This window comes from Drosophila sulfurigaster, chromosome 2L (assembly GCF_023558435.1).
Source record: "Drosophila sulfurigaster albostrigata strain 15112-1811.04 chromosome 2L, ASM2355843v2, whole genome shotgun sequence".
Classification (NCBI taxonomy): Eukaryota; Metazoa; Arthropoda; class Insecta; order Diptera; family Drosophilidae; genus Drosophila; species Drosophila sulfurigaster.
In genome coordinates this window covers 25762579-25782245 of record NC_084881.1, presented here as the reverse complement: position 1 = coordinate 25782245, position 19667 = coordinate 25762579, and the positions used below count along the sequence as shown (strand labels likewise).

Genomic DNA, 19667 nt, shown 5'->3' with positions numbered 1-19667 from the left:
GCTGCTGCTGTTGCTGCTGCTGCTGCTGCTGCTGGCGGGAGTTCGACGCGTGGCCTGTTGAACTTTGGATCTGCTGGGTTTACTTGTAATTGCTGTTGGATTGTTGCGTCTGTTGCCGGCTGCCGGTTTGCTCTTCGTTTTGTTGCCCTTCTTATAGACACGTGTTGTTGTCGTTGTTGCTGGCCTCGCACTTGTTGTTGCCGGTCTCGATGTTGTTGTTGTTGTAGCGGTAGTTTTTTACTGCTATGCTGGGTGGCAATGTCCTAAAGGGCGGCACCGTGCTCTGACTGACGCTGCCCAGCAACTCGTCCAGCAACTGGTCCAGTTTATTGATTTCGTTTTTGTCTATTATCGATGGCAGTGCTGCTGCTGCTGCTGTTGTTGTTGTTGATGGAGTTGTTGTTGTAGTGGTAGTTGTTGTTGTGGCGGGTGTTTGTGTTGTTGCTTTGTTGCCACCGGAAGCGCTGCTTATGCTATAGCTTACGCTCTCGATGTGTTGCAGCTGCTGTTGCTGCAACTGTTGTTCCTGTTGCTGTTGCTGTAGTTGCTGCAACTGTTGCTGTTGTGCTGGCTGCTTGTCCACAATGAGTGCGTCCAGATTGGGCGACCTCTCGGTGTGGATGACATCTTTAAAGGGATCGGGTGTTGTGATTTCTGCCAAAAGCGAGAATGATTAATGAGTTGTTGCTCCAAAGTAGAACAAGTCGTTACAAATGGATATTATAAAGAGAATAGGTAAATTTTAAAAGGCTTATAAAGTAATTAATACGCAACAAGAATGAAGAGTGAACAATGTGGCTAAATATGTAGCTCACTAAGATAAATAAACTGTTTTAAAAATGACAAAATTAATTTGCTAAAGTAATGCAATAGATTTCTTATAAGAGCTTACAAATATTGTTACTTTTTTTGTTTCATTAATAAATAAAAGCTACAATTAATATTTATATATGTTAATAATTAGTAGTAAGTTTTATAATTTCTTGTGGCTGACGGTCTAGCTATCGCCTCTGTTTTTGGTTTAATCCATTCGACCCCACAGTTGCCTGTGAGCAATTTCAAATGTTTATCGACTTATTATTATTTCTTATTTTTCGCGATAAAGGTGCTTTAATGTGTATACTTATAATGTAAGCAAAAAATTCTAGTTCTAGGAAAGTGCTGGACGTGCCTCGCGTTAAAAGTGCTTGTATTGTGAGGTATATTTAAAGAAAGTGATTTACTTTTAAATTACACATTAAAAGTTGAAGAATTCGAGTGAAATTTCTTGATAAATGAATTCTGATTTCTATTGAAAAACAGCTGACGAATTTTCAAAGTTATAAAGTTGCTTATGGGCAACCTTGAGCCATTGCATCATCAAAATATGAGACTAAAAGAGAAAGGCTTATAAAATTATGATATTGAGAGGACAATCATCATCGTTTGGGATGTCTCCCCTGACGAAGAAAGTAGTAAGTAAATGGAACATATATCTGGAATGCTGGAGAATAATAATTTAAGAAGTACATATATTGGAAAGGGGAGAATCAATAGAATTTGAGCTTATTGAAAATTTGATGGAAGAAAAAAGTATCCTTCTGTCAAACTTATACTTTTAATTGTTACAATTTTCATTTAATGATCAATATACGTATTACTTTTCCAACTCTGAATAGTGATCCATCTTTTAGAGTATTAGATTAGAATATCTTTCTTTATATTAATATATACTTTTTTCTCTTTCTTTATATATCTATTATTATACTTAACTTCCGTCACCTTCCCTTTATTAAACCCATTCACTTACCTATTGGAATCGTGTCGTTTTCACTCGCCGCAGTTGTTATATCGATGATGTGTTGTGTGACTTGATAGTTGTTGCCTATCGAAAGTATCACATTGGATGTGACGTGATCGTGCAACACCTCGCCATCGATGACCAGTGGATCCTTGGGCATAAAACCGCCCTCAGTCTCTGTGGGTGGCGAGAAGCCGCTGTGCGCTGGTGGCACAACTTGCTGCTCAAAGTCGTAGTTAACATACGCTGCACTGCCTTCGTATTGTCCACCGAGATGCACAACCGGCTCTGGTGGCGCCTCAACAGCGGGCACCTCGACATTGAACTTGTATTTGTAGGCAGCCTGATCGTTGTTGTTGCTGCTGCTGACTTGCGACTGTTGCTGTTGTTGTGGATAAGCTGAGGTTATTGAAGGATAAAGTGCGGCAGTCTCATCGTAAGCTGGATCGTAATCAATATCCATTTTATCAGCAGCCATTGGCTGTTGCTGATAGTAGTTGTTGTTGGTGTTGACATTGTTGTAGCTGCTTTGCGATTGCAGCTTGGTTGCTTGGCTATTCACAGCATCTGTGGGCAGGAAGGGAATGATCTTGAGATTAGGCAAACTGGGTGGCAAAGTGGGCGCCGTGCTGTCATCGCTGACATCCAAAGGCTCGGCTTCCAAAATGCTGGGATTCGTTTTGATGATCAAAGGTCGCGCGGTGCTTTGCTTGGGTCTCAAAGTGCTTCGTTTAGTGGTTGTAGTGGTTGTCGTGGGTCGCGCTGTAGTTGTTGTTGTTGTGATGGTGGGTCGCGGTGTGGTTGTTGTTGTGGTCGTGCTACTTGTTGTTGTTGTAGTTGTTGTTGCTGCTGTGGTGCGTCGCGTTGTCTTCGGCTTTGGTTTCGGTTTGTTTGTAGTTCGAATTGTTGTTGTTGTTGTGGTGCTTGGTTTCTGAGTGGTTGTTGTTGTTGTTGTGGGTCTGGCTGTCGTTGTGGTTGTCGTTGTTGTAGTGGTTGTTGTTGTACTGCTGCTGCTGCTGCTGCTGGGCATTGTTCTGTAGGTCACGGGCTGTCCATACTTGCTGGTGACCACAACCATTGGCGGCGTCACCGTCAGATTTGCCAGCTTCGAGTTGATGCGACTGTGCTGCGGTTTATTACTCGGTAGTGGACGAAACATTGGAGCTGCATGTTGCACTTTGACTGTGGGTCGCCTTGTGGTCGTCGTTGTTGTCGTTGGAGTTGTTGTTGTTGAGCTGCTCGTTGCATTACCGTCCAGCATATCGGAGAGTCCATTCAAGAACGCATTGAACAAATCATTCGCTGGCTTTGCTGTTGTTTCGATTTCTTCTTCCTTTGACTGCGAATTGCTGAGCAATATTTGTTGTGCTTCGGCGGGTAATTCACCCACAGCAATCTCATCGCTGCCCAGTTGATCGTCAAAGTCATCGGCAATGCGTTTAATGCTACTTAAAGTGCTGCTTGCCACACTCGGTTGCGTCTCCAATTGAGCCAGCGCTGTGTTTGATTCTATACTCGACTCTGTGACAGCAGCAACATCTTCTTCATCGGGACCTAGCAATAAATCCACCCAGGACAAAGGTTTCTTCGTTGTCGTCAACGACTCCTGCGTCACCTTGACTTCACTTTGTTGTGTGCTGGGACCCAATAGCAAATCCAGCAAACTCAGTTCTGTGGTGCTTCCGTCTTGGATTATGGGTGCAGGTGTTGCTGCCGTTACCAAATCCATGTTGCTGGCGAGCATCTGATTGTTGTTGCCATCGATGAACTCAAGTCCCTCACGCAGCGTGTCCATAATACTTTTCTCGCTGCTCGCCTCCATGGCATCTCCCACCGTCGGCAGCGTCGGGTGACGATCGTGTGGATAATGCTCGGCCATCATAGAATTCTGAGGCATCATCGCCGCAGCTGCTGCTGCCTCAGCCTCTTGTTCCTCCTTGCCGAACAGCAGATTGTAAAGATTGAATTGTCGCGAACTCTGCGATCGGCGATAATCCCGCTGACTGCCGCAATCGTAGCTCGAGGGACAACACTGCCCTTTGGGCACCACCGGGATGCAGTTCTTCAACGCTGGGGAGCATTTCTTTGGAGCACAGCGACGTGTTCCGCGTATGCAGAAGCAAATGTCGCAGGGTTTGTCCGTATCCGAACGCATCTTCTGTCCCTCCGCATAGAACTGACTGTTGACGGTGCAGCCGCGATTGCGTTGAAGTCTTTGCGACATGCGTTGGAAGTGTTTGTTCGAGGTCTTGCGATAGCGCACTTCTTGCGAGGATTTGCCCGATGTCTTGCTGCTGCAGTCGTAACGAACCGGGCAGCAGGTGGAGTCCACGAAGATGGGCTTGCAGCCCTCCACTGGCAGCATGCACTTGGGTTTGACGCACTTCTCGGTGCCACCTGAAAAAGAAGGGAGATTTTAGTATGATTTCATATAAGGTGTAAAATACTAAGGCTCTTTTCTAAAGAACTGCCAAGTTTATTATATTATTGTTTCTGGAAATCGTTTAGTCAGTATTTAATTTAGTCTACGGAGAAATTTGGGATTTTAATTTCAATACTAAATTTCATATTCATAAAACAAACAAATGAACTGGCAGCATTCGTTACAAAATTATTAGAAATATTGTAGTTCAGAAAGTGTCATAGTCACATTTTTACAATGTAAAAGATAGCTAAAGAGGGTAGCAATAAGAAAGCTACATTCGAGTGTGCTTGACTGTGAGATATTCACTACTCATTTTCAATAAAACCATATTCTACATACCGAAGGATATATTTGGTATATCGATATAGTAAATTTGATTTGAAATATACTTTAGAGTATCGTAAAAATACTAAAATATACTGTAAGCTATATTCGCTATATTGATATATTACTAGATTTTATATGAGTATAATAAACTTCATCAGCGTAAGACAGACAGAAATGTGGTTGCCTTATTTACCTTCTTCAGCTTTGATAGTCTCTAAGAATTTGGAGGTCAGACAAACAAACGAATATAAGTTAAAGAATATATTTTCTTGTTTCTTCTACCTTCATTTCTTACTCTCTTTATGAACTTACCAATGCAATAACAATAGCTGCACAGATTCGATGAGGACATCGCAGATCCCGACTTGTACACCGTGCCATTCTTCACACAAACTGCAAAAATATTTCGATTATTCAACTGCTGAAAATATAAAGTATTATCTCAACTTACCGAATAGATCCACGTCCGAGTCATCAGAGCGCCTTTGCAGCATATTATCGTTGACCACACGATCGATGGACTCGCGTTCATAGTGATCCAAGTAGGCGATGATGCGTCGCTTGGTGGGAATCTTGTAGAAGGCATCGAGACGAGCACACGACAAATACGGGCAACAGGTATTCTTCTTTTGGACGACCACACAACCGCGTGGCGGTGGCATCGGCATCTCTGGGCACACTTTTAGACGACACACGAGTGTCTTGCGATTGCACTGACAGTTGAGGCACTTCTCCATGCTGGGCACCACCGATTTGTCCGCATACCATGTGCCATTGTGATGGCAGCCTGAGGGAGAGAAAAAGGAAAGGGGATTTAAGTTTCAGATTTAAGTTGAAAGCAACATAAATGTATATTAATTATATTAGTTATACGTAATGTGTATTCTCTATATGTTTAAGAAATTTTCTAATCAATTTTAACCCGTTTTGAATATTATTTGAAAAATAACGAGATCTGAAGTAGATGAACTTAAATTAAGTAATTGCTGATAGCATTCGAGTTCCCATGTGTACCTTCAATTCAGTTTTCCTAACATTTAATTATTATCATTATCATTTAGTATATATTTTATACTACATCTTAACTACTATTTCTTATATAAACTATTCAGTATATATTTTATAATGCATCCATCATTTCATACTACATTTTACATCCTATTTGTTATTCAAACTATCTAGTACACATTTTATACTTTGTATATATTAGACACTCAATTTTAACTTTTATATTTAAATCCTATAGGATTTTAATCATACCGTAGAAAAAAAAATCGAAATATTTTTACAATACTTTTTGTATATTATCTCAAATCTAATAAGCTAACTAACTTCTTTGTACAGATGTTAATTAATTTTAAAGAATTAACTCTTCAACTTCTATGCAAGTGAACTTTAGGAATTTGCAAATCATTTACGATTCCAGTGCTTAGACTAAGCTGCTCAGTTGTTTAACCCGTTAAGTAGAGTTCTCCACAAGGAAAACGCAATCTGCTGAATAATCTGGCTAGGAATTCCCCAATGGAAACCATTTGGAACCGAATTTGACGTTCAAAGTGAACTGAAAAACAACTTTTTTGCTATTGCATGCTTCGCTCTCTACATATTTGTTATGCTCCGATCTGTTGTTATCAGAGTTTTTCACGCACGTTACCGTTGTTACATAGCTCACCTGTATTCTGCGTGATAAATGCATCCAACTGTGCGGGCAATACTAAAAATAATGCCAGCGATAATATGCTGACTAAGCGAAGCGTCATCTTTGCCTCACTTGCAGCACTTCTTTTGGTTGTTGTAGTCGCTGTTAATGTTGTTGTTGTTGTTGTTGTTGCTGTTTCTTCTTCTCTGCGCATGAATAATGCAACTTGGAGTTGGAATAGCGGGCTGTGGTTCTATCTGTCTTCTGTCTTCTGTCTTCTGGGGGTTGTCTAATGCGTGAAATGTGTGTCACGCAGCAAAGCGGCTGCGGCAACTTTCCAATGACAAGCGAATCGAAGAAGAAGAAGATGCGTCTGCCGGCAACTGGTGGAGGCCAGCGCATGCTCGACTCCACGGAGCACAGAGCACGGAGCTGCACGGATGGAATTACCCGCACAATTGTTTAGCCATTCAGAGCAAATGATACAGGTATCTTAATGTCGTTGTTGTTGCCAAAACTTCTGCCACACTTTTAATGAAGAAATTTGTAGACGCTGTAAAAGAGAGGGAAGAGAGAAGGAGAATGAGTAAGTAAGTGATTCTCAGGTAATGTTTGCTGTCGAGTCTCTTCTCAAAAACTTAAAGCAGAAAACGATGTGCGTAAATCACATCTTCACAGAGCTCTCGACTGATGAACTTGCTGTACGGCTTAAAAGCCCGTCTTTAACCTGGTGATAAACGAGCTTATAGAAAACCTTAACTGTTTTTAATGGGGATTTTAACTGTGGTTTTCTCTCACTTAATGTGAATTTCATTTGACTTCCAGTTTGTGACGCATTCAGCAATATAAAAAAAAACTATTTTTTTAGATATTAGATAAATGATATTAATCGCACATTATGAAGCTAAAAAGATCGTTGCACTCCGTCTCGGACAATTGAATACTTGAGTCACTCTTTCCCATCATAAATATTAAGTAATTAGAAGTAAATCGTGCTTGTGTTTTCTCACTTCCCCAAGCGCACACACTAATTACCATATTTCCACAGAGTTTATGGCTTTGTTTACATTCCAGTTCGGAGATGGTCTAAAGTCTCGAATAAATTGATGCAGAGCGACAGAAATGGGGCAGAGAGGAAACTCACTGCTTATCGAATGAAATCAGCCCGCGACACGAACGACAGCTATAAATAATATTAATCAACAACAACAGCAGCAACAACAGTAGAAGAAACTGGTACTAAGAATCAGCACACACAGCATCGAGTAGAACAACTTCAACCAAAACTCCCTCTCCACAAGTTAGAGTTGGACTTGGTCAGGTTGCATTCGCAAAAAAAAACGAAACAAACAAATAAACAAACGTGAAAATCAAACAACACCAAAGCAAATGGCGGTCATTGCCAGTGAAAGAAGCAAGCCAGTCTCTAGACACAGAACCAAACACGATCACAGCTCAGCCATCAGCTCATCAAGTGAGAGAGACTACAGAGTCTTTACTTACTAGTAGTAGACTTGTAGACTTGTAGACTAGCAGACCATGGCACATCGCACATCCACTTTCATTAAGAACGTGATTAGCAGGAGGCACCACAAGCTGCTTGCATGCAAATGAAGCTAAGAGCACAGAGCACAAGCACTTTTTGAGCAAAACAACGAAGCGGTAACAACTTAATTGTACTAAAAGCGAATGCTAGATGCCCTCACTTGAACTGTAGCTAAATGAAAGTAATAGTTGGCGAAAGGTGATGTGGATGACATCAGTGTTTGTCTTTTTGATGAGTGAATGCTTACTGAGCACGTATCATTAAATTATGTATAATTATTCTAGGTGTGGTGAATGAAGTGTAAAGTCCAAGTTTAACTTGGTTTATAAGTTTAAGTGTACAGTTGAGTAAGGGGAAAAAGTAGATATTTCAATTTTAAATGAAACTTCAAGTAAGAAATCTACAGTCGAGTATGCTTAACCATTTTGAATTATTCTTATACCGATAACCGAATACTGCAAAAATTGTTATTGTTAAAGTACTAACATATCATACATTCGAAATATATCAAAGAGTGATAAATATACCATATAGTCAGTGTTGAATATAGCATAGAAAAAGCTATCTATTTATGATATATATAACTGATAGGGTTAAGAGAGTTGGTTCTACGCGTATTCCATGGGAGTTAGTGTTGTAATGTGATAGTGATAAAGAAAAACAAATAAAAATAAAGTACTAAAGAAGTTAATTACTTACTTTGCTTGTCTGGAGTAAAGCAATCTGTTTCAATAACTGGTTTATTCAAGTTTCGTTACAATTTTAGGGAATTCATGGTCCAGTTACATTTGCCTTAAAATACGAAGAAGCTATTCAGCATTAATTATTGCTTCTTTTAGCTGTTGCAAACCACTTCACCAAATGTTGAAACTCTGTTGAAGTTTCAGCAAAGTGCGACATGATCAAGAAGTGCGCCTAATTGGAACTCTTAAAGTCAAGGCAAGCACAGCTCGCTAGCAAAATATTTTACTTAGTGCAGTTCGCTCTCATGACAACATTTAATCAAGCCATTATCTTAATGTCAAGCCACCGAAGGCAACTGCAAAACAACAACTGAAACTTTCACGCCGCAAAGAAGTAGCCACAGTTAAAGTTAAAATCAGAGTCAAAACAACATCCAAGAAATAGACAAAAACAAAAAGAAGGAAGCTGAAAAGCAGAAGTTTCAGTTTCACACAATAAATCACTACGCTTGACTTTTATTTCGAGTGTGCTGAGATTTTTAATTCAATTCACTTGGCTGTCGTTTGCATGGATTCCACTTAAAAAAAAAATAGCCAAAAACAGTTTCGATTTTCGGTTGCAAACAGCAAACACTTGCTCTTAAGTACTCAGCTGCTTAAGTGTTGCAGAGCAAAGACTGTCAGAGTATTATAAGACTTGTATTTGGCACTTTCTTTAGTGGTGAAATTGTTGTACACTTAATTATCGTACAATGGCTCAGCTCAACGCGCTTCGCATTGGGGCAGCTCTCAGGTTCTCATAATTCCGGTGACTAAACATAGTGTTGGAAATGTAGAACGCACTCAGTCACAGCTCTGAGTGTGTATATGCAGAACGTGTGGTTAGAAGCCAAGTATAATAAATAAATTATAGTAGAAAGATACGTTAACAAAGCTGAAGAAAGCCAAACAACTCTCTTTCCGAGGCTGTGGGAGCAGAAATTGTATTTTAAAGTGTCCAAGAACTTTGGCATATCGAGGCCAACAATTACGCCCCAACAATGTAATTTTTGTCGACAACAGCTCATTCAATCTGCACTGCGAGAAATGCTATACACAAATTAATAAAGTAATTAATTTTGATGGCTTTCTTTGTTTCGCGACGGGGCGAAAGCCAACGCGCATTAACTTGAGATTGGATTATTAGTTTAGGAAATTACAACTTTTAATTTCCATTTCCAGTTAAACGTTGCCAAAAATTTAGGGAAATTGAAAAGAATTCTCAATGTTGACAAAGAGAGATTTTTTAAGTGATCAGCAAGAGAAACTGAGAGTTAACAATTAGCTTATCAGAGTTCTACACTTGTAATTAAAGCAAAGCTTAGAAAGCACATTAAAGAGCTTACTCTAAGGCAAGAATATAGCAAATTATTAAATTATTAATTAGCTAAGTTTTCATCAATTGGAGCTTAATTAAAGTGCAAGAGAAACTGAAAGTTAACAATTAGTTTGTCAAAGTTCTACATGTGTAATTAGAAGAAAGCTCAGAAAACACATTAAAGAGCTTGTTCTAAGGCAAGAATATAGCAAAGATTGTTCAAGTTGTTGTATAAATTATTAATTGGATAGCACACAATTGGAGCTTAATTGATGTGCTAATTAGTCATTGGGTTTGATTAATTTCATGGCATAAATCATTCACCTTTTTAGAGTTAGAAATCAACCCAGTTAGAGGAAGCTTTTCTAGCTGTTCTATAAAACCCATAGACACAAATCTTCCAGCTGAAGACAATACTCCAAACACACACCGTTGGGGATATCAACAAAAAAAAGTTGCACAGCAATAAATTCTAAAGCGCGACATCAATTCAACACAATAAATGGGCTATTGAGCACTTGTATCTGAAACAGCATCTGAAAGATACTTTTGTTTGCCGCATTTCGTTGTTGTGTTTCGTGTTGAGTATTTGACACAGTGGCAACGCCCCACTGACAGATTTTTTCCTTCTTAAAGATCTTTTTCGTCTTGTTTTTTTGGGGGGCTGCAACGTTGATTTGTGAAAGGCGGTAAATGGGCTCGAAGCCTTGGCTCTAATCAGCACAACTTTGGCTACTGGGCATCATTCGTCGTCGTCGTCGTCGTCGACGTCGTTCTAAGTTGTAATTTGTAGCGCGCAAAAAACGAGAAAAACTTTCACCAAGTTGAAGTCCGCCCAGCTCGATAATAATAAGCACAGATTATGTAAATATGAGTCGAGAAATGAAATCGATTTAAATAGTCAGATAAATAGATGCATAGCAATTGTGCTTGAGCCTATTTTCACTTTTGCAAATCGAGCAAGAACACGAAACGGAAAACGAAATGAATCAAACAGCGATCATATGAATGAAATTGAATGAAATGAACTGAACTGAATAGATGGATAGAAAAGTCGGTTAACAGAGGGTAAAGAACTCTATTGTTAAGAGACTTCAGCGTGAAAGTGGTTTGTGCCCGTATTTAAACTTGATTAACTCCGGCCAAAAGCAATCTAGAAAAGTCAATAAATTAAGGCTTCTTCTCAATTTGCTATGCAGCCACATTTGAATACACTACACAAAGCTGCTGCTTGTCTTGAGATATTCATCTCTTTAGTTCTGAGAACTCTTTGGCATTGGCTACACAGCCAGAAGAACACTCTATATAGCTGAAATGTATTGCAAGCCGAGTACTGGGAATATCATTTGCTTCTGCTGTTCTTCGTAGGCTGTTGACTCTTGTTTTCTGTTAACAACTTTAGGCTTTAATAAATGCGCATCAATCAGTGGAAATCTGTGAGCTGAAGTTTTAAATTTAACATGGTTGCTACTCACATACTCTATAGTGTATTATTTATAGTGTATTTGAGTTGTACACTTGACTCGCTCATTCTTTTGACCATTTCATATTTCTCTTCACTTGCTGCCTTCTCGGGTGAAATTTGTGCCAAGTTGCTTTTATAGTGTGCCAAACAATTTGTGGCCCACGCGTGCTCACTAATTTGGCCATCGACATCGGCCCATTCCGGGCAATGAGTAAACTCGTAGTAGTCGAAGACTCTTGCCTTGTAGACACACCTAGCTATACATAATGAAGCAAGTCTTCTAGTCCAGCAGTCTCTTCTAGACTCGTAATTCAACTCGATGGCTTCATGTGTGGCTTTTTAAATATTCTACGAACAAACAACAAGTACAACAACAATAACAACAGCAACAACATCGAGTTAAGGTCTTCACAGAACTTTACACTGAGCAATTTTCATGTCGAACTCAATTGATGCGACTTTTGCCTGTCTTCTGACTTCTTCTTGCCTTCCCCTTCTTCGCTTCGCCTTTTTGGTAGACAGACAAATGCCTGTCATTTAGTGGCAGGCAAACATGTTTCCTCACTCACTCCGTCTCTGTCTCTCTCTGTCTCTCTCTGTCTCTATCTCTTTCCTCTGAGCAATGCCTACCACAATCAATCCAAGCGGCAGCAGCAACTCCTCATCCTCATCCCCATCCTCATCTTCGTCCTCGTCTCTCAAGTTATTAAAGCCGCGAGGGCTCAATAAATGGGCGTCGTTTATGCACCTCATCATCAGCGATTGCAGTGATCGGCATCGAATGTTTTGCAGCCTTCTTTTTGCAGCCTTGCTTTTCTTTATATTTTATTATTTTTTCCCCCTCTCTTAGATATTTCTCAACCAAGCGGAAGTTGTAAATGAAAAGAAATGAACAAGAGCAGAACCTAAGCTAAGTAACTAAGAACGAAGTTAGAATGCTCTTATTTTGAGAACTTTTTACTTTGATTAAGCTTAGCAATATTCCCACTATAAAAAATATGATAAATGTATGATTAAATCATTGAAAAATCACAGTTCAAGTTAAAAATGTAATAAAAATATATATCAGATATTTTAGTACCCTGAAAAGAGGAGAGTTTCTAATATCAAAAACATTCGTCATAAAAATTGTATTCTTAAAATAAGACCACTTTAAGAACAAATTCTTAAAACTAAGAACATAAGTCAGAAAAATGTCCAATTCTCAAAGAAAGACCAAAAATACTAGATTTAGATTACAAAATGTATAAACAAATAAATAAATATAATGTAAATTTGTTGATTCAAAGATATTTGGTCTGAAAACTATACGATTTTTTCTTCATATTAACTTGGCGTTTATATCAAATATTCTTGAATTAAAGATTGTTTTTTGACCAAAATTCTAACTACGAAATCTTTAAGATAATTCAAATAATATTTTATACAAATTAATGAAATTTACTACCTAAAATTTCAAGTTAATTTAATTTTTGTTTTATATTGTGAAATTTATTGAAAATTTTGATTTATATAATTTCATTTTTATTTACTACGACAAATCTCATATACATTTTGTTGTACCTCAATCTACAATCCATTCATAATCATACCGACATTTGAATCTTAGTTTTTTCTGTGTCATTAGAGGCTTTTCCTCTTTCACCAATCGATAGTCAGAGTCAGAGTCAGAGTGAAGTCAAGAAGTTGTCATAAAATTTAATTGAATATCAACGCTTCGTGAGCAGATGCTAAGTTGCAATGCAGAAGAGTAATAGTTAAACTAAAGAGGGGAACGAGAATAACTAGCGTGTAATTGGTGATTGTTGCTGCTGCACTGGGAACTGAGATGTGTTTAATTAGCTGGACCAGGGCTGCGCCCAAATCTGAATCGCGTTGGGTTGGGCTTTGGTAAGAGAACTGGGAATCTCTGCATATATGGAGGTATCAAGTACAGCAGCAACAACAACAGCAGCAGAAACAGAAACTGGGCAGGTGAAAGTCAGTCGGCTGGTAAATGAAATTAGAACAACAGCACGACAAAGCGATTGCAAAGGAAAGGTACAAACAATTTCACAAAGCCGAGTACAAACATAGTGTGGAAACCTTTCACAGAATCTGACGACGACTGTGTTACAAAATGAGCCCAAGTTCTAAGCATCATTAAGTACCACAGCGCATTAACTTCGCTTGGCCATTTCCTAGCTATTGCCATAAATTTGTCTGTTCTGGGTCATTTAGCCAAATTGTTGTTGCTCCCTTGTTGTTGTTGTTGCTGTTGTTGTTGTTGATGGCGATCGTGATTCGCGTTCGCATTACAATAAAATTGTCAACATGACAGCTCCGATTAATATAGACTTCAATTTATCAAGCATAAATCATGTCTGTTTGCCGCAACAAAAACAAAAGACTCGGAACACAAACTTTGTCTGCCATTTGAATTTAATGATGATGCGACTCTCAAGTTGCAAAGCCAAAGTCAAAGCCAACGACCGAATCAGTGCCTCAGGTAGCTTTGCTTCTTTGCCACAAGCTCTTGAGGCGGCAAACTTGTTTTGACTTTGTGACTCGTTTCGTTGGCAACAAACAAAAAACCTTAAAAAAAAATACAGAAAGAAATACAAACAATGCACCATCAAAATGCAAGTACAAATGTTCCCAAGCCCATGTGCTGCCCATTCTCCATTTCCATTTCGGAATTTTGCACGAATATATTTATGCAACTGCCACAATTTCCGGGCACATTTGTCAACGGCAACTTGTAAACATGGCCAAGAGCCGTTAGAACTCAGAATCGAGTGTTCAACTGTAACCAAAAATTTTATATCGTCTGCTGTTCCAGACAAACTTGAGCTGCCTGCTTAGTCTATAAATGGATTCAACCGACAGTTCTGATAAATAACTGACTCTGCAAAAAAAAAACAATACTTCATGCCTTTGGGAATCTTTTCTCATCTATCGATTGACTTTTGATTGACTGTCAATGCTCTGTAAAACAATTTAACTGCATTTTACACTCTTCAAGTGCTACTCTAACTTTAAGTATTCTATTATTTTTAACTTCTTAACTTGGTGCGAAATATGATATTAAATTCACAACCGGAACGATGTAAGATAGAAGCACTAGAACAGTCATAATAATCTTTTACGTTTATGCGCGTAATTTTCAGCTGAAAAAAGAAATTATCCTACGCCCAGCTGAGCACATCAGAAAAAGCAAAACAACTGCTAAAAAAACTCTTTAAAACTTCTTGAAGCTGAACTTGCAACTTAATCAGATGCGAGAGTACACGCATATGTTAATTTGATAACTGTTTAAACAAATTTCAAGTTTTGAATTTCAGTTTTCCCTTAAATGAATGTGTTGCAAGCACGCAGCAAAGTACGAAGTATATTCTCTATTCTTTCTCAAGTATTGTCTTTGCAATTATTTTCAAATCATTTCTGTAGCACTTCTTCTCTTTTTTTTTTTAGCAGCACTTCTCTCTGGTGCACGTCTTGATTTATATCTGCAAGATACATGCACCTGGTTGTCATCTCTTCCGCTCACTATTACAGCACAGTGCGGCAGTCGAGCTGCTTGTTGTGCACTCGCTTGGAACTGCATGTGCTGCATCCACACTGCATCCACATCTCCTTGCCACATTTTCTTAGTTGACTAATGCACAGAGAGAAAAAATAAGTTTGAATAACAAGAATTGCAAACTAAAATCGTAGCATTTTAAGTTCCAAAAATGTGTTTAGAATTTCCATGCTTCACTTTAATGTGAAAAGTTGATAATAAATTTGAATGGAGAATTTTCTAGATTTATGTTTAATAAAATATTTGTAAGTATGTTCTTTAATATATTCATCTCAAAGCAAACGTGAAAAGAAACGTTGTTGAATTATGAATGGATAACTTTCTGGAATTATGTTTAATTTAATAATTTATAGTATATTTTTTTTACTATTTTTTAATTCGTATATATTTTTTTATATTAATGAATGGTGAATAGAATCTTGGTTGATCAAGATTATGCATGGAGAACTTTCAGGAAATATGTTTACTTTAAGAATGCGTAGTTATTTAAATCATTCATATATTCTTCCAGAAAATTTTTCATTCTAATTTGTGGTAAAAGTTATGAATTGAGAATTTTATTAAAGTTAAGAATTCATAGCATGCTCATTCATTATTTTCGCATTTTTAATTTTAAAACACATTCTTGTATGCAGAACAATTTTAATGTAATGCGAAACCAATCTTGATTAATCAATAACTATAAATTAAGAATTGAGAATTTGGTTTTATGTGGTGATATAAAAATTTATGTGATTGCCTCAATCTTGATACGCTTTTTGTCTTGATTTATTTGCAGCTTTACTTTATTATACTTTGTTTTTTTTTTTCAGAATGTTTTTCTCTCTCTGCAGTTGGTCAGTTCCTTTGGGTAACCGCTGCATAGAGCAGTAAAAACAGTAAAAGAAAAAAAAGTAGCAGCAACAGCAGCAAACTTGAGACAAACCGAATCCCTCCTCATATGGCAAGTCTTGGCTGCTGTTGCTGCGATATCTGATTACGTGCGGTTCTTCTATCGAAGAGTTGAATTTCGGTGCGCTTTGTCCCCGAGTCTCGTTTCGGCATATCAGATGTGGCAGTTTGCCCAAAAAAAAAAGAGGAGAGAAGGAGGCTGCATCTTGACCTTGAGCTAAACATCACTTTTATGTTAACTTGTCGGCGTCGAGCTGCTCGTGCATAAAGATTTGCCACAGCAAATGAAGTCGCCGTCATCCGATTACAACAAAGTAAGTTTAGGCCCATTAAATTAATGAGGCTTCCGTCTCATACTTAAAAGAGAGAGAGAGAGAGAGAGAGAGAGACAGAGTACCGCTAGCCAATTGCTGGCAATTAGCAAATTCTGTGCCTAGAACAACGACAACAACAACGACAACAACAATAACTAACTAACTATCCAGCGACTAACGAACCAAACTAACTCGCAGTATGAAATGTCGTTCTCAGTGTCTGTTATAGCTTCCGCTTTGCATTATCAAATATTATTGGAGTCGTCTTTAGATTGCATGTCGACACGTTAGCTGCTGCTGCTGCTGGTCTTAGTCTTCGGCTTGTTGTCTGTTCTGTTCTATTCTGTTCTGCTTTTAGTCATAAAAAACACCCTTTAAGTGTGCGGCTGGAATCTAATGATGATCATTAAGAACGCGCTGTAATCACAGCCGCAGCAACCACAAGAGCAGCAGCAACCACAGCAGCAGCAGCAACTGGTTGCTGCTTTGTCAACACCGACGACGACAACAACAACAACAACAACAACAGAGGAACGGTAATTTTCTGAAAAGATTACCGTGAACATTTTCACTCATTGCCAATGCAACCTACATTCACATGCTCCTCACTCTCATCTCTTCTCTTTGCTGAACCCTTTTGTTGTCGCTTCGGAGCGCTGCGAGTGCGTTTCTTAGTCGCATTCTGTGACCATTGTAACGGCTTTGATTAGACTTGGACTTGGACCTCAAGTCGAACTCGAACTCTAAAGTCGAACTCAACTCGGTTTTTCCTCAGCTTTTGTCATCGCTTTTGGTTACCATCTTCGTTTTTTCGTTTTTTGTCGTCGTCGTCGTCTTGTGGCGCTGTCGGCACTTTAACAGTTAAATGGTTAGTTTACATCATTAGCATGAGCGTACTAAAAAGAGAAAGATGCAGCCAGCGGGAAAGTGCGAGAGAGAGCGCTGAGAACAGTTTTCAGTTTTTCTTGGCTTAATAAATACACAATTTTTCTTATGACCTTTTTTTGTTGTTTTGTTTTGTTTTGTTGTTGTCTTGCTTTCTTTGTCTTTCGTTCAGCTGTTATTTAATTGCTACACAGATTATTTAATTTGTGTAGATTTGCGTAGATTTCATCGCCGATGACAAGCTCTTCTCGTTGTAGAAACTGTTGATTCGTGCTGAAGCTAAAGCTAAGCAACACATTTCAGTATACATTTCTTTCAAATCGAATAAAAACGCAACTCAAGATTATGCCACAACATATTAATTATGAATAGAACATTGAAGCTGATATGCGGACAACTTAATTGATAGTTATTGATTCTATTTTGAGTAAATTATGCTATTATGGGCAGTTAAATCTTAACTGATTCTAGAAAAATTCGGAGTAAAAGTTGTGTGGATGTGATGAAGAAATGCTGGGAGTAGAACAAATAAGAAAGACTTTGAGATACCCGCTACGCATTGTAAGTAAAAGCAAAGTAGTGCGGTATCTAAAGTATTTAAAATATACCAAATTAATATACCACAATAATACTAAAAGGCTCATTGGGAATAAAAGCAAGATAGTTCGGTATTAATTTTTAAAATATACTACATTAATATACCACAAAAATACTAAAAATATACCAAAGGCTATATTAGGATGGGGTCGGAGATACCTGCTTCTCCTATTACAAACTTTCCTGTAGGCACACAGTTATATAATACCCGGTTATAAAAACTTAGTCAATGTCTTCATTGTGAATTTATTACATTCCTATTTTTATGTCTTTCTTTTTCTTTAATTTCAAAAGGTGATTGAAACGGCAGCGATCATAAAAAAACTGACCTACAGCCTTAAAAAAATTGAGAAGAACTATAAAAGCATTTTCTAAATGTTCAGCAATAAAATTTAGATAGCCAACCATCAAAGCAACCAAATAAATATTGCCATAAGTCTTTATAATAAAGTTTAAATATAAACAAAGCTTCGTTAGTAAATAGTGCCATAAGATCCATTAAAAATAAAAAAAGCAAACAATAATTCTAAGTTCACCATTAAATCTAATTTCCTAAAATGGTTTCCCAATTATCTGAGGGGAAAAATGCAATTAAAATTCCTTTGCTTTAAAGTAAAGTATTGTAATTGAAAGTGCAGGAAGAACGTGAGAACCCCCAGAAGCAACTAATTCACATTGCTATTCCTTTCGAGCACTTGGCTTCGGCTTCGGCTCTGACTGTTGTTGCACTGCACAAAGGTAATCGCTACCGACTGTTTGTGCCGCCAACGCCAGCTCCCAGGCGAAAAGAAAAACAATTGCGTCCAAGTTCGTTGCCTAAGTCATTTGTTTGCTTGCCTTCTTTTCATTTCCTTCTGTCTCTGTGTGTGCAGCGAAGCGAATCGTTTTGGTGCTGTGTGTCGTTCTGCGTCTCAATTATTTATTTAAGCTGCCACCCAGCGATGGGCTCTGTGTGTCTGTGTGTTAACATTGTAAACAATACCGTTAACACGCCACAACATGTTGCACAAACGCAAACGTTGCAAGAAGAATTTCTGCCAAGTTCTCGCGAATCCGAACCTCAACAAATTTCAGCTGCATGCATCATGTGTTGTTTGTGCAACGCAACCGCCGTAACAACAAAAAAAAAAGAAAGAAAAGACAACTGGAAAAACTGTTAGCTGAAATGCGACCGCGTCGCATAAGCGGGAAAAACTCACAGCAAACACTTATTAAATTTCAGCATTTTGCATGCCAAAAAAAATAAAGGGGAAAAATGTAGAAGTAGAAAGAAAACCGCAAGCAAAGAATTTCTATGGAGAGTCTTGGTCATGCTAATGAGTTGGACAGAGTCTTCTTCTTCATCTTCTGAAGACTGCGACGACTCCTTTTAGCTGCCTTCTAAAGTACTTGAAAAGTTCACATACCTCAGTTGTTGTTGTTGGTTCCCGATGCTTGATATTGTTTATCCACTTGTGTGCTTGAGCATTAAGTTTTTTTTTTGTTTGCTTTTCGTATGGCTACTTTTTCTGTTCCACTCGCGACGCGACGCGACTCAATTTCAGTATTAACAAAACAATAACAAAAATCGCTGTGTTTGCTTTGCTTTCTGCTGCACTTCACTTCACTTCAAACGTTCTCTCATCCTTAACCACAAGATCTTAGACGGTGTTTCTTTTTTATTTTTATGACCAACTCTGTTTTTTTTTCTTTTTCGTCCGTTGTATTTTCTTTCCACCTTTCGTCTCGTTGTCGCTGTTGCTCTTGTTGTTGGGCTAGTTCTGAACGCGTCGCGTGTTGGCTGCTAACTGAAGCCCCCATCGTGTTGGCGCGTCGCTTTTAAGAAAAGCCCCCCAAAGAAAGTTGCTTGCATACAAAATTCTGCTAGAGCCAAAGATTCTTGTTTGAAAGCTGCAGCCGAAGAGAGTTCGTAAGAGTTCTCTTAGAGAGTGAGTGTGCTCTTAAGAGAGAGTATTATTATTTTGCGTGGGGGAGTTGACAATCTGAAGAGTCTGGAAATAAAAATAAAGTTAAAAGTTATTAGAAAGATTATTACAATTGAAATATAAGTAAGAGCAAATATTCAACATATTTAATAGATCCGAGTTTAAATTCATAATATGAAAAAATAAATATGTATGCACATAAAATAAATGAAATTTAAATCTTAGTGTAAGAAGCACAATTATCAATTTGATCAATGAACAGAACATTTTC

General features: G+C 38.2%; 1 protein-coding gene across 1 annotated transcript; it reads right to left on the bottom strand.

Annotated features, from left to right (window-relative positions):
* Window positions 1-15: 15 nt before the first annotated feature.
* LOC133847245 (mucin-5AC) lies at window positions 16-18894 on the bottom strand. Its single transcript, XM_062282150.1, has 6 exons — window positions 18878-18894; window positions 6205-6724; window positions 4984-5319; window positions 4845-4925; window positions 1790-4177; window positions 16-654 (listed from the first exon to the last, which is right to left on the bottom strand). The coding sequence occupies exons 2-6, from the start codon at window positions 6383-6385 to the stop codon at window positions 152-154; spliced, it is 3489 nt and encodes a 1162-aa protein (XP_062138134.1). The 5' UTR covers window positions 6386-6724; window positions 18878-18894; the 3' UTR covers window positions 16-151.
* Between the last annotated feature and the right edge of the window lie 773 nt (window positions 18895-19667).

What these genes read in the sequence shown, in the direction of transcription:
- LOC133847245 (XM_062282150.1), bottom strand. Translation starts at nt 6,385, where the DNA reads ATGCGCAGAGAAGAAGAAACAGCAACAACAACAACAACAACAACATTA. An exon ending in CTCGGACGTGGATCTATTCG is followed by an intron (nt 4,926 to 4,983) that starts GTAAGTTGAGAT and finishes ATATTTTTGCAG; the next exon opens with TTTGTGTGAAGAATGGCACG. An exon ending in AAACGACACGATTCCAATAG is followed by an intron (nt 655 to 1,789) that starts GTAAGTGAATGG and finishes CGCTTTTGGCAG; the next exon opens with AAATCACAACACCCGATCCC.